Below are 13,467 nucleotides of genomic sequence, written 5' to 3'. Positions count from 1 at the left end.
CCGCCCTCCCGCCGAAGCCGCGCCCCCGGCCGCCCTCCCGCCCTGCCCCGGCCGCCGACGCCGCCTCGTCCGAGAGGTGAGGTTTTTTCATTTTTTTTATTTTATTTCATTTTCTTTTTGTTTCATTTTTTAGCACTAATTTGTGAATGTCCTTTGCAGATGGAGATGAACAATGAGGAGATTGTCATGTCCGATTCGTCGGGTTGGTCGACATCTGACGATTCCGACATTGAGGAGTTGTTGCAAGATGACGACGTCGAGATGATGAGCCTCCTCATCGACGTGCAATTGTTTGAAAACCGCGTGAAGCTGATGGATCAGAGGAGAGGGTCGAAGATGGGCCGAGTCACCATCTACCGGAACCGCGCTCTCGGACACGAACATTTGATGGAAGACTACTTCTCCGAGGTACCTACATACCCTCCTCGTCTCTTTCGCAGAAGGTACCGAATGCGGCGTAGTTTGTTTGTGAAGATTGTCACCGATTGTGAGGCCGCCTCATATTACTTTAAACGTCGTAGATCCGCCGCCGGTATCATGGGGTTTAGTGCATATCAAAAGATATCGGCGGCAATGCGGGTACTCGCTTATGGCATACCCGCGGATTATACCGACGAGTATCTTCGCATTGGGCAAGATACAACCACGGAGTCAGTCCGTAGGTTTGCCAAGTTGGTCATCAAGTTGTACGGTGAGCAGTATCTTCGGGCACCAAACGAGGAAGATACAAAAAGATTAATGGAAATGAATGAAAAAAGGGGATGGCCGGGGATGCTAGGTAGTCTTGACTGCATGCATTGGAGGTGGAAAAATTGCCCAAAGGCATGGCACGGAATGTATTGCGGTAAAAGCCGTGATGCTACCATTGTGCTTGAGGCCGTAGCATCTCAGGACACATGGATTTGGCATGCATTCTTTGGGTTGCCAGGAACACTCAATGATATCAATATCCTCAATAGATCTCCTTTGTTCAAAAGATTAATTTCTGGGGATGCTCCAGCTTGCAACTACAAAATCATGAACAATGAGTACTCAATGGGATACTATCTCACCGATGGCATCTATCCCGAATGGGCAACTCTTGTGAAGTCCATCAAGGAGAAAAATGGGGTGCCCTTAACAAGAAAAGAGGCTCATTTCACCAAGGCACAAGAGGCAGCCCGCAAAGATATTGAGAGAGCTTTCGGTGTTTTGCAAGCAAGGTTTGCCATAGTTCGTGGTCCAGCTCGGTTTTGGGACAAAAAAACCTTGATGAACATCATGAAATGTTGTGTGATTCTACACAACATGATCCTAGAGGATGAGAGAGGGTTAAACCTCCCTTGTTTCTATGACAATGTTGGTACCCGTGTGCAACCGAAAAGAAACCCTTCTCGCATACACGCTTTTCTTCAAGCACATCGTCAGATTGAGGATGCAACCACTCATGGTCAGCTCCGGGATGATCTAATAGAGCACCACTGGCAGTTGGATGGGCGGCGCATTGGCCCATGATGTATCTTTTTTTCCTTTTCTATGTCCTATTTGATTCGAACAATTAGTGTTATTTGCTCAAACATTGTTGTAATAATTTGAATGATTATTGTTTTATTCGGTGTTGTAATAATAACTAGAATGATTATTGTTTTATGTCAATTGTGATGGAATTTGTGATATGTCATATGATGAAATGTGATGAAATGTGTGATATATGAAATGACAGTTTTAAAGGTTGGGGTTGAGGCAAAGACTAGAACCCTCAAATCCAACCCTTAAAGCAGGTTACGGGTTGGATTTGAGGGTTCTAGTCTTTGCCTCTGTTTTTCAACCCTTAAAAGTGTCAAAAACTGGCACTTCTCAACTCTTAAAACTGCTACAAGGGTTTGAGGGTTTGAGGGTTCTACTAGTAATGCTCTAGCTGCTGTATGTATTTGCTAACACAGAGACCATCTATCTCTGAACATGTAACTGTATTTTCTTTCCATGTAGCTGATTCGGTTGCATTGTTCTTGTCTTGTATCACCTAGATATACCCAGGTCGGCAATGCGGTTGCCGTCCCGGTCGATCGAGCCATCGGATGTTCCCTCGGGCGTGCTTTCAAGGGTGAAATCCACGGAGACCGGCCCCTGTTCGAACTACGCGAGAGTTTCGGCCTTTTGGATCAAGCGTCTCTGCCACAAGATCGTCCGCAGGAGTAGAAATTCATAGCGGCGAAGTAGAACGATTGTTTGAGTGGTTATGTTGATTTTGGTCATAGTTATGCACACACTTGTGAAGAAAATTTTGTAACTAACTTAACTGAGCTGCATCTAAGAAGTGACTGGCACTGAAGATTGTTTTGGAGTTCTGCTTCTTTGTGTTGTTTTTCCACAAGGGTAGTTTCTAAAACTCTTCATACACTCTTGGTATTGCTGAAGAAAAATATTAATATCCTAAATGGTGGTAGTTGCAAGTAGAACCAAATCTAATTGCATTTTGGTAATGACCATGATTAACTTGCGCAAATGTTTACCAAGCAAGCACATTCTGAATACCCAGATCAAATAATAATAGTACTAATTCTGGAATAGATAGATCCACATGAATAGAAGGCAAATTAACAGAGGCAAGTTCAGTGCAGCTTCCATGGCACAGCCTCCTAGTCCTAAACACACTAGAAAATACTAGAATAGAGTTCTCTAATGAGACCTGGTTCAGCATAGAGTAATGGAATCCTCACAGCCCAAGAGCCACAACAGGGCACATAGTTCTACTTAATTATCAGTACAGCCACACCTTCAGTGAACTGATCACCTAACGTGCAGGTGAGCAGGCATGGAGCCTTTTTATTAGAGCAGCAGTAGATTGTAGAGCATCATCAGCAGTAGAACATGACCTTCTTCACGCTGTCCTTGAGCGCAGGGAGGGGCCTGACGACCCCGGCGCCGGCGGCGCGGGTGCTGCGGGACGTTGACGAGCCGGACTTGCGCGCGCTCGAGATGGAGCCGCTGTCGGAGCTGTCCGGCTCCATGTAGAAGCGGGCGCGGAAGGCGGCCAGGTGAGCGTAGTATGCTGGAGGGACTGCAAATGCAGGGGAAGCAGAAAACGTTTTCAGTTAGTCAGAAATGTTTATCACAGTTCAAGACTTTCAGCATGTTGGCAAACATAAGTTATTTAGGATGGCAAAGATTTCAGGGTGCGGACTTACCGATCGACACTGAGCGCGTGCACCTCGCGTAACTGCACAAGAGGTCAGAGGAGATTGTAAGATAGGAAGACAATGCTCATTGTTCGTTGATCAAGAACACGATGAGAACCGGGCGAAGGATTGCAGAACTTACGTGTAGCAAAGGTTGTTGGTGAGGGTCTGCAGTCCATCAGCAGTGAAGTTGTTCTCATCCCACAGGACATGGTAATGCGCGGGGCGGCTCGTGCCCTACCCACAATGGAGATCATTTCAACCATCACCTCATAGTCTAAATGATGAAAACAATATGCAAGTATGTCTCATCAGTTTACCTTGATGCCGGCATGGCTGCACAGGAAGAAATCAAACTCTGTAGGGTGGCAGATCTTGGAGTCAATGACAGTGCCTGCAAACAAATGAAGCAAGGCAGATCAATCATGGAGACAAGATCAGATCATGACAGAACACAGTGAACGATATATTGGCATGACAGTAACTCACCAGGAAGGATGTTGCCGCTCTTGTCGACGGTGCTTTGGTCATTGTGGTTGTGCGCAAACAGCCTGGTGTGGTGGCGCTTCTGGACCACGACGAATGTAACCAGCGGCTGGTAGTTTGCTTCTAGCGATGCGCATGCCTGAGAGACATATCAAGGAAGATCAGAATGGAGAAGGTAAAAACCCTGAAAAACAGGGGAAATTGTACTGTTTGTTACCTTTCTGATGGCATCAAGCTCATGCAGTAGAACTTGGTAGAACTGGCCTTCACTCACGCCATCCCTGCGTAAAGGCAACCACCTTTAGTCCCAGCTCTCAAGTATATATCACAAGCTATTTTTCCAAACAAACTCCAGTGTTAACACCACAGGGTTTTTTTTTTTAAATTGTCTCAAAGTACTAGTGTAGAATTTCTGCAAGGCAGCATACCTATAGAAAATAATACGCTCAGGCTTTTCTCCGGTTGTTCGCTTAAAGGATATAAGAAGCTCCCTGGAAACATGTGCAGCACAATGTGTGACTTGTGCCGAAAAGTATAAAGACAAGGAAAGGAGACTGGGGAGGGTGAGGGACTGAGGTGGATACCTGACCATGCCACCATGGATGGTTCCTCTCTGAGGATCATGAGTCACATTGTACAGATCCTCTATTAATTCCTGCCTGTGAGTCTGAGCAGAGACTAGGCCAGCATACTTGGTCACCTCAGGCCAATCCTGGGAGGCCACAACCTGCAGGGCAAGGCAACATGACAGAAATATAAGGTTAATGTTTTTCTTTCAGCAAATATGCCGATCGATCGATGTAGATAAGAACAGAACAGTCACTGAACATGGAGAGTATGAGATTGTTCAACTTACTGCAGCAATGGAGGGGCTGCTGTCTTCACCAGGATGAGGATGGGTGACATCTGCGCCGAATATGATCGTCGGCTTGTCGGTAACCAAAGGAATGCGCCTTGTCAACGCATCAGCCAGTACAGTGTTCCTTCCCCCAACCTTCATCAAGAAAAAAAGGTCACGTTAGACTCGACAACCGAAGAAACGCACAAAAAGGCAACAAGAAGTTGAACACCTACCTTGACATTTATCTTGAGAGAAAGGTTTGCCAGGATTTGCTTGTTCATCTTGAACACTTGCTTTGTCAAACAACACTGGGAAATTAGCCCAAGGTCAATCTCGCAGACACGCTTCAGGTCACCTGATATCGTCACAGTGTGAGCATTTTGGCCAAACCTAGGGCCTAACAGTTGCAGAAATAGACATAGCCGAAACTTAAGTTACCATAAAGTGAGCCATTGTTATCAGGGAGTATCCCAATAAGTAATTCGATCTCCTTGCGCTGCGGTCCAAGTGCGGTCATGGCATCATGGAACCTAGCTTTCAAACCTCTCTCCACTTGATCAGGGCGCACGTATATAACCGGAAGAACAGGCTCCAAAGCAAAGTCCTATAATTGACAGTAAGTAGCACTGTTACTGTTGTAAACAACAAGTACAGAGAAAAAATAGCATGTACAATGTGCAAAAAGTGTAACTTGAAGCATTTCAGGGGTACTTGCCATTCCTGAGGCTTGGCACATGCGAGCGAGTTCACGGCAGAATCCAGTAGCCATACTCTCTTGCACATTTCGAGCGAAGTTGACACACAGCCAGCTCCTGACTCTAGCACCATTGACCATTTTCTGCATAAAGAAGAAAAAAAATGAAAAATGAACAGTAAGGGTCGAGATAAAGTACACAAAGGCGATATGATTCATGTAGCATTAGTACGGCTGTTTGATGGATTGTTATTTTATTACCTTGTTCATCATATTCCACTGGCCAACTCTAGGCAAGCAATCCTTCTCTCTACCAGTCTCGCTGTACTTAAGCTGAAAGAATAGAAAAACAGGGGAAGCCATTGTACCAGACATTCAGAAAACAGGGGAAGTTACAGAAACTTGTGTAGTATGTCCAGCTCTCATGCACCATCCATTCATAAAAAAAGATCACTCGCACAATAAGGGCACTAGAACTTCAAAAGACATTGTCTCAGCACAATTGAGGTACTTCTTCCACCTACCCGAGGAGCAGGCAAAATCCGTGCCTCGACTGATGCCAGGCGCTCGCTGATCTTAATACCAAACTCTTTTGCATACGGATCATCGTGGTAAGAGTTGTGATTCACCATCTATGGACACACACACAAAAAAAGGTTATGTTCTGCATAATCATGTGAGATTGCTCACTTGCACATAGTAGAATGGTAGAAGTCCCAACAGTACTGAGAATGCCATACCTGAACTATGTCGCGCTCCCGGTCATGTGGACGCTGGCATGTCTCCTCAAGAAGAGCTCTTATCTGACCCTGGTTCAGCCTCTTGGAGTACCTCTGCCCCTCCACTATTTTGCACACCTGAATAAATTCAGTTCAGGATTGTAAGCACAGATCATAAACAATTGATTCACAGGTTTCACTGTGAAAGGTTGAAAAGAAATAGAGCAGGATCTTCACTATGTAAAAAAGAAAAGGGAGTGTATTTTCAGTATTAGCATTATACCTCCATGGGGAGGTAATTTGGACGCTGCTGGTTGCCGACTGTCAGACAGGGAAGATTGATGTGCTGGATGGCAAACCCATATGTCTCCTGAAAATACTGGACAACGGACTTCACCGTGCCCCCTTGATCAACAGGAAAACTGCGGCGAAAGAACACCATTTTTTAGGAATACAAAAATAGCACCATAGGTTTTCCAACGTACATGAATGGCTTCAGATGAAATAAGAGGGAAATCACAATGGTGCATGATGAAAAGAGGAAGCTCCATACCTTAGCTCCCTTGTTGTCTGAGCTGTTAAACCAGATATCCGGTACTTGCGCCGTATGTTGCCACGGTGAGTAACTTCCACCTTGACTCCTCTTAGGGCCTTCTTGATCTAGCGTGTTCAACGATAACATCAGCTTTGCTTGCTAACTTAGTTAATAAAAATTACCAAAAATATTTATGCAAGAAATCACAGCTCAACTAATCTATTGCGAAAATAAAGCCATTCAAACTTTGATGAGTTATCGGAAACGTATTCATCAATAAGCCGACAATGGACTGTAAATTCATTTAACATACCCAACACTACCGTCTTACAACAAAGGCTAATCTTCCTAAACAAAGTAGGACAAAATGTTGAGTACAAACTACAAAGTGTTAGCCAAGTATACCTTGACTCGCTCGGCATCCGAGAGGGACCTTGAGTGAATGTCAGCGTTGAAAAGCTGCCCGACAAAATCGAGGACAGGCAGCGGCTCGAAGAAAGATGTTGCTGACATATCTAAAAAAAGGCAGAGAAAGGAAGGTCAGTGTATATTGAGGGAAGTATAGAAGGAAGTGTGAAATCTTAATAAACAATTAAGCAACATCAAGAGGCATCTCTATCAAAAAAGTTCAGAGCAACAGAACTTTGTGAATGCATCCTACCATAAATAACAGTAACATCACATCCAAAGATAGCTGTAAGCCTGGAATGCAAAGAATGTGTATTAAAGCTATCTTAAGTTATCACTGATTATGCTAGTGAGCTAGCTGGTTTTAAGTGCATTTCACATATCATTTTTCCTATCTTCAATTCATTAGAGAAGCGTTGTCTCTGAACAAACGAACAAACAAAAAAGATCATGTGTATGAGTTAGTCATGTAAACTTTCTGTACATGAGGCCTTAATGGCATAACCATAAGCAGGAAATTGGGCCACAAAATGAAGCATGGACCTAGTAATGAGCATCATAATAATTAGATACCTAACAGAAGAGTACTTGTGTTGAGTACACAAATGGATAGGGAGTTTCCCCCTCACTGAAAAGTGAAAACTACACATATCTATCAGAAGGCTTTAGTTCTGAATGTTCTGTTCAGCAGAACAACACTGATGTGAATATGAAAATGCAGCAATTTCCACTGCTAATCAGCGGGTTCACAATGTACTAGTACTGCTAGGGAATACATATGATTAGCATACAAGCATTCATGAGAAAAGGTGAGAGCTTTACCGATATTGAGCGACAATCCCATCTGAGTAGGGCGAATGGTCTGATAAAACCCGCGCCAGCTCTCAACCCCGTCGCCGAGTGACCGCCTCCTCCCGAAGTCCGGTGAGAAGAACGATCGTCCATATGGCGCATATCTAGAGGGCAATTCATGGAAGCATATCATCCTTTCAGTCCTTCACCCAGATCTCCTACTAGTATTACATAATGCATAGTAAGTGATCTAGCAATGTACTGTACCTAGCTGTTGGCAGCTCACGCAGGACAATGTCAAGGACCTGCAGGGCCTCCTGGGGAGCCTCTGCCTGCCTCCCGGCGATGTACTGCTCGAGCCGGCGCAGATCGGCCCTCGCCGCGTACCTGATCACCACCTTGAAGGTCCTCTCACGCCTACATTATCATGGAATGAACACAGTCAGAAACAAAATGCCAACAAACAAACAGAGGATTAAGTAACCATCGCAGCTCACCTCTCCTGGCCGGAGCCGTCGTCCTCCTCGAGCACGGTGATGTGGAACTCCTTGGAGGTGAAGGGCAGCGGGCCGGCGGTGTACATGCTCTTGCGGCCGTCGTAGGCCGGGAGGCGCCCGCCGAGGTAGGACGCCCGGTGCAGGCGCACCAGCTCGCCCATGACGGCGCGGCCGGACACCCGCGACGTCTCCGGCGTGATGGCCACGTCGTACTGGTGCAGGTCCTTATCCGGAAGCTCGGCGAGGAAGTGGTTCGCCTTCACCAGGCACCGCGTGCCGGCCCGCCCGCTCCCGGGGCGGTGCGGGAACTTGCACGAGCTGTCCGCCCGCGGGATCGGCGCGCGGGCCACGACGAGCTCCCTGCCGGTGCCGGTGGTGACCGAGACCGAGTCGCCGTCGTCACCGTCCATGGACAGGGCGTCGAACTGGTCGGTGACGTCCTCGAGCTCGAGGTGCTCGGCGACGGCCTCGAGGGCCTCCGGCGGCGGCTGGGCCGGGGCGGGCGGAGCCGGAGTGGCGTCGTCCGTCTTTGCTTGGCGCAGCTCGGGAGCTATCGTGGCGGCCGGGCCGCCGTTGCCATTGGCGTGCGTCTGCGCCGGAGCAGGGGTGGCCGGACGCCACTGCTGCGCGGCCCCGCGAGGCTGGTAGGAGCCTCCTCCCCCTCCTCCGCGGCCGCCTTGCTGCGGGTAGAAGCCGAAGCCGCCGCGGCCGCGACCACCCACGCCCCTGCCCTGGCCGCCCCCTCGCCCGCCGCCGCCACCTTCATCACCGAACCCCGGCATCCTCGGCCTCCACGACCCCATGCTCGCTCGATCAACTGCAGCCAACGAGAGAGAGACCAAGATCTCAGTCAGAACAATGGCGTGAGCGTACTCAACTATATACCATCTCGAAGCAAACAAGATATTTCTCTCGGGATTTCATCAAACCAAACAAGAAAAGATGCATCTTTCGGCTCGTTCTTTCTTTTCATCAAACTCGGGCCAAAAAAGCAGGGGGACCCAAATCCACCGGCCGCAAGAGAAGAGACGCGAATGGCAGAGATCGGAGAGGAAATGCGATGGCCCTATCGTCACCTTGGCTGGCCGGAGAAGGGGGTCGATCCGAACTCCTGGGCTACAGGAGTCCCTCTCTCGCTGCTCTGTTCCTTCAGAGAGAGGAGGAGGGGTTGGGGCTGTGAGTGTGGAGTGGAGGTGGATGGGGGGGAGAAAACGCCAAGGAGATGACTTTATATGCTCTAGCTAGTGTCTTGCAGTGCACCCCACCCCACACACACCCTCCTCCTCCTCCTATTTCCTCCCTTAATTTCTCTGCTATTTGTAATTCCTGGTAGGTTATGTTTTCACAGCGCATTTATTTTGTTTATTTAAGTTGTTCATTTGCTGGTTGCTGGTTCTTGTAAAGACAATCTAGTGTGTTCATTATCTTGTCAAAAAAAAATTCTTGTGCAAACTTATAATTACTTCCCACCGTGGCGGTACACGTGGCGACCGAGCGGGCGGCTTTGTGTAGAGTTCCTCCTCTAGCTTGTGATTAGACCTGGCCATGGGCAGCCCGGCTCGGTCGGCCCGAAAAAGCCCGGCCCGACCTTGTCCATGGGCCGGGCTCAGGCCTAGATTTCAAGCCCGACGGCCAGGCCCGTCATATTCGCGCATTAACGAGGAGGCCCGGCAGGCTTTTAGCTCATGGACCGGGCTCAGGCCCAATTTTTAGGCCCGACGGTCGGGCCGGGCTCGGGCTCGGGCCTGGGTTTTTTGAATCGGGCTTTGGTGGGCCCAGCCCAAAGCCCGGCCTGGCCCGACAAATGGCAAGGTATAATTGTGATGTAGTATTGTATTGCATCTTTTCTTTTTATGGAACTAAAATCACGACACTTATTTCCGAACTGACGGAGTATTTGTTAAGCTGCTCCGGTCTTGTGCAAAAACAAATCGTTGTGGATCAAGGGTTGGATCGGCATCGTGGTTTATTTTTGCTCAACGGATTTTAAACAGCCCATAACAAGATGGTTCGTGTTTCTCGGAAAAGAAACGACAAGAGGGGCCCTTGGAAAATACAAATTGAACTAAGAACGTGGAGGCTGATTTACAAAGTATAGAAAATATATTCAATTTCAGAAAAATAATCTCTTTTAAATGGGTGCCTAAAAATGAGAAATGTTTTTATTCAAGTGACAGAAGAAAAAAGCCAAATGTCTAGATCTAGCATTGATGAATTTTTTTATGTTATAGGTCCACTCAATTGTTTTACATAACACAAGAATAAAAGTATTTATTGATGAATTTTGTAACTACTAAGAGCACATCTAGTTGTATAAGTGGAAATATTTTCAGCCGAATTCTAGAACTTTGAAATACATATTTTTTTGTGAAAATTTCAAGCTGTAGGCAACCTCAAGTGGAACTGTTTTCAAGAGATTGTTGAAACTTCAAAATACAGTTTTTTTTGAAAATTTTCAAGCTCTAGGCAACCTGGAGGGGAGCTGTTTTCAAAGGGATTCTAAAACTCTAAATACATTGTTTTTGTTATGAGAAACTTCAAGCTCTCGGCAACCTAAGTGGAACACTTTTTAAGGGATTTCTAAAAATTAAAATGCCTTGTTCTTAAAAAAATTAAGCTCTATGTAACCTAGATTGGGATTGTACTCAAAGGATTTCCAAAACACTGAAATATGTATTTCTAACACTTTGAACTATGTTTTTTTTTAATTTCAAACTCTAGAAAACTTGGAGTCGAAATGTTATCGAAGGATTTCTAAAACTATGAAGCACTAGGCAACTTAGAGTAGAATTGCTTTCAGTGGCTCTAAAACTTTGAAATACTTTTAAAAAAATTAAGCTACAGGCAACGTTGAGTGGAACTACTTTCAAAGGATTTCAAAACTTTGAAACACATTTCTTATTATGAAAATTGCAAAGCTCTGGGCAAACTGGAGTGGAACTATTTCCTTATAGCTTTGGAATATTTCCTTATAAAAATCAAGCTCTATGTTACCTAGATTAGAATTGTTTTTAAAGATTTTCTAATACATTGAAAAATGTTTTTTTTTGAAAATTGCATGCTCCAAGCAACCTTACGTGAAAATTTCATGTTCTAAGGACTCCTGGCATTTGAGATATGAATTTTTGTTTTAAACAGTTCAAGCCCAAGGCAACTTGGAGTTAACTGTTTCCAAGGGATTTTGAAAACTTTGAAAAAAAATTGAAAAACAAATAAATTATTGGAAATCTAGTGTGGAACATTTCTGTGGGATTTCTACTAGTTTCAAATATGTTTTTGTTTTTAAAATTGCATGCTCTAGGCAACCTGCAGTGGAAATATTTTCAAAGGATTTCTAAAACTTTGAAATCCTTATTGTTTTCCATATTTAAAGCTCTTTGAAATCTAGAGTGGAACTCTTTTCGTAACAGTGAAACATATTTAAAAGGTCAAGGTCTATGTTTTTAAATGAAGCTTTAGGTACCCTGGAGTGGAACTGTTTTCAAAGGACTTCTAAAATGTTTGAATATGTTTTCAGTTACAAACTCCAGGAAATATGGAGTGGAACTGTTTTCGAAGGATTTCGAAAACTTTGAAATGCATTCTTTGTTCTAAAAATTGCATGCTTTCGGCAACAGTCTGGAGCGGGACTGCTTTGAACAGATTTCTAAAACTTTGAAATAGTTTTCTCAAAAATTGCAAGCGTTGGGAAACCTAGAGTGGAACTAATCTAAAGGGATTTATAAAACTTTGAAATACTTTTGAAGAAAACTCAAGCTCTAGGCAACCTAGAGTGGAGCTGTTTTCAAAGGATTTCTAAAATTTTGAAATGTGGTTTTTTGTTTTGAAAACTGCATGCTCCTGGCAACCTTAAGTGGAACTATTTTCAAAGGATGCTAAAATTTCGAAATATGATTTTTTTAAGTGCAAGCTCTAGAATACCTGTAGTTTGAACTATTTTCAAACTATTTCTAAAGCCTTTCAATAATTTATTTTAATCAATTTACTGGTAACCTACGGTGGAATTGTTTTGAATGATTTCTAAAAGTTTGAATTACGTTTTGATTTTGAAAACTTCAAGCTCTAGGCAACTTAGTGAGGAACTATTTTCAAAGGGTTGCTAATACTTTGAAATACATTTAAAAAAATAAGCTCTAGGTAACCTAGAGTGGAACACTTTTCATAACTTCCAAAAATGTTTATCTTGAAAGAAAAGAAAATATATCTCTGATTTGGTTTCTTCAAAAATTGAAGCTCTAGATAACTTAGTGTGGAAATATTTTCAAGTATTAGTAAAATTTGCATATTTGCCTTTGGATTTTAAAATTGATTCTCTAGGGAATAGGGCGTGGAACTATTTTCAAAAGATTCCTACAACTTTCAAATACATTTTTAAAAATTGCAATCTCTAGGCAACCTAAAGCACAAATGATTTCTCAAACTCAGAAAAACATTTTTTGTGTTCAAGATCGGAAGCTCTAGGTAACCTAGAGCACAAATCATTTCTAAAAATTAGAAATACTTTTTCTAAAATTGCAAGCTTTAGGGAACCTGAAGCAAATATGATTTCAAAGGATTTTTAAAACTCATATATTTTTGATTTGAGTATTTGAAGCTCTAGGTAACCTGGAGTGGAATTGTTTTCAAACAATTTCTAGAAGTTTGAAATACATTGGTTTAAAATTTCATGCTCGAGCCAACCGAGAGTGGAACAATTTTCAAAATATTTGTAAAAATTTGAATTTTTTGTTTGTGTTTGAACTTGCAAGCTACAGGGGAACCTAGAGAGGAGCTATTTTCAAAGGGTTTCTTAAACTTTGAAATAAGTTTTTGTTTTAAAATTTTCAAACTCTTCACAACATGTAGTGGGATTGCTTGAAAAGGATTTCTAAAATTTTAGCATATGATTTTTTTGCCTTGAAATTTTCAAGCACGGTGTGGAACTCTTTTCAAAACTTTTAGATGCATATTTTTTTACAAAAGTGAAGCTCTGGATTAAAAAATAAATCAAACCCTATCCGCCTTAGGTTGGAATTATTTTCAAAAGATTTCTAAAGCTTTGGAATACGTCTTTTCAAGTGCTAGGCATGGGATGTAGAACACCTCACGTGGCGGATGTCCTCCTTCCTTCTCTTTCTACCTCCACATCGGGGAACACACGATGGATGTGACAAAAAGGATATACTATAAGAGATACAAAAAATCATAATGGATCCTAGCCCTTATATTTTGAGAAACACGAAAATGTTATTTTGACATGTTTGGATATTAAAAAAAAACTGTACATGTACACATATATTTTGTAGTTTATGGTGTATGTGAAATATGTGTGTCAAAATGGGGCTTCTTTAAGCATCT

General features: G+C 43.7%; 1 protein-coding gene and 1 pseudogene across 1 annotated transcript; one reads left to right on the top strand and one right to left on the bottom strand.

Annotated features, from left to right (window-relative positions):
* The window catches only part of LOC119334151, a 9,698-nt pseudogene extending 7,473 nt beyond the window's left edge, over window positions 1-2,225 (top strand).
* Window positions 2,226-2,511: 286 nt separating this feature from the next.
* Window positions 2,512-8,832, bottom strand: LOC119331747 (protein argonaute 1D). Its single transcript, XM_037604907.1, has 21 exons — window positions 8,131-8,832; window positions 7,901-8,050; window positions 7,664-7,797; window positions 6,839-6,948; window positions 6,452-6,558; window positions 6,182-6,320; window positions 5,920-6,036; window positions 5,704-5,811; window positions 5,441-5,512; window positions 5,201-5,323; window positions 4,924-5,089; window positions 4,719-4,840; window positions 4,501-4,638; window positions 4,229-4,371; window positions 4,073-4,135; window positions 3,862-3,925; window positions 3,648-3,783; window positions 3,479-3,552; window positions 3,301-3,395; window positions 3,168-3,199; window positions 2,512-3,040 (listed from the first exon to the last, which is right to left on the bottom strand). The coding sequence occupies exons 1-21, from the start codon at window positions 8,538-8,540 to the stop codon at window positions 2,838-2,840; spliced, it is 2,706 nt and encodes a 901-aa protein (XP_037460804.1). The 5' UTR covers window positions 8,541-8,832; the 3' UTR covers window positions 2,512-2,837.
* Between the last annotated feature and the right edge of the window lie 4,635 nt (window positions 8,833-13,467).

The sequence above is a fragment of the Triticum dicoccoides genome, chromosome 7A (assembly GCF_002162155.2).
Source record: "Triticum dicoccoides isolate Atlit2015 ecotype Zavitan chromosome 7A, WEW_v2.0, whole genome shotgun sequence".
NCBI lineage: Eukaryota > Viridiplantae > Streptophyta > Magnoliopsida > Poales > Poaceae > Triticum > Triticum dicoccoides.
This window is presented reverse-complemented; position numbering and strand designations above follow the sequence as displayed.

Excerpts from the sequence above, each read along its gene's own strand:
- LOC119331747 (XM_037604907.1), bottom strand. The coding sequence starts at position 8,540 with ATGGACGGTGACGACGGCGACTCGGTCTCGGTCACCACCGGCACCGGC. Across the intron at positions 5,812-5,919 it reads GGGAGCGCGACATAGTTCAG|ATGGTGAATCACAACTCTTA; the intron begins GTATGGCATTCT and ends GTGTGTCCATAG. Across the intron at positions 4,841-4,923 it reads TAACAATGGCTCACTTTATG|GTGACCTGAAGCGTGTCTGC; the intron begins GTAACTTAAGTT and ends TGACGATATCAG.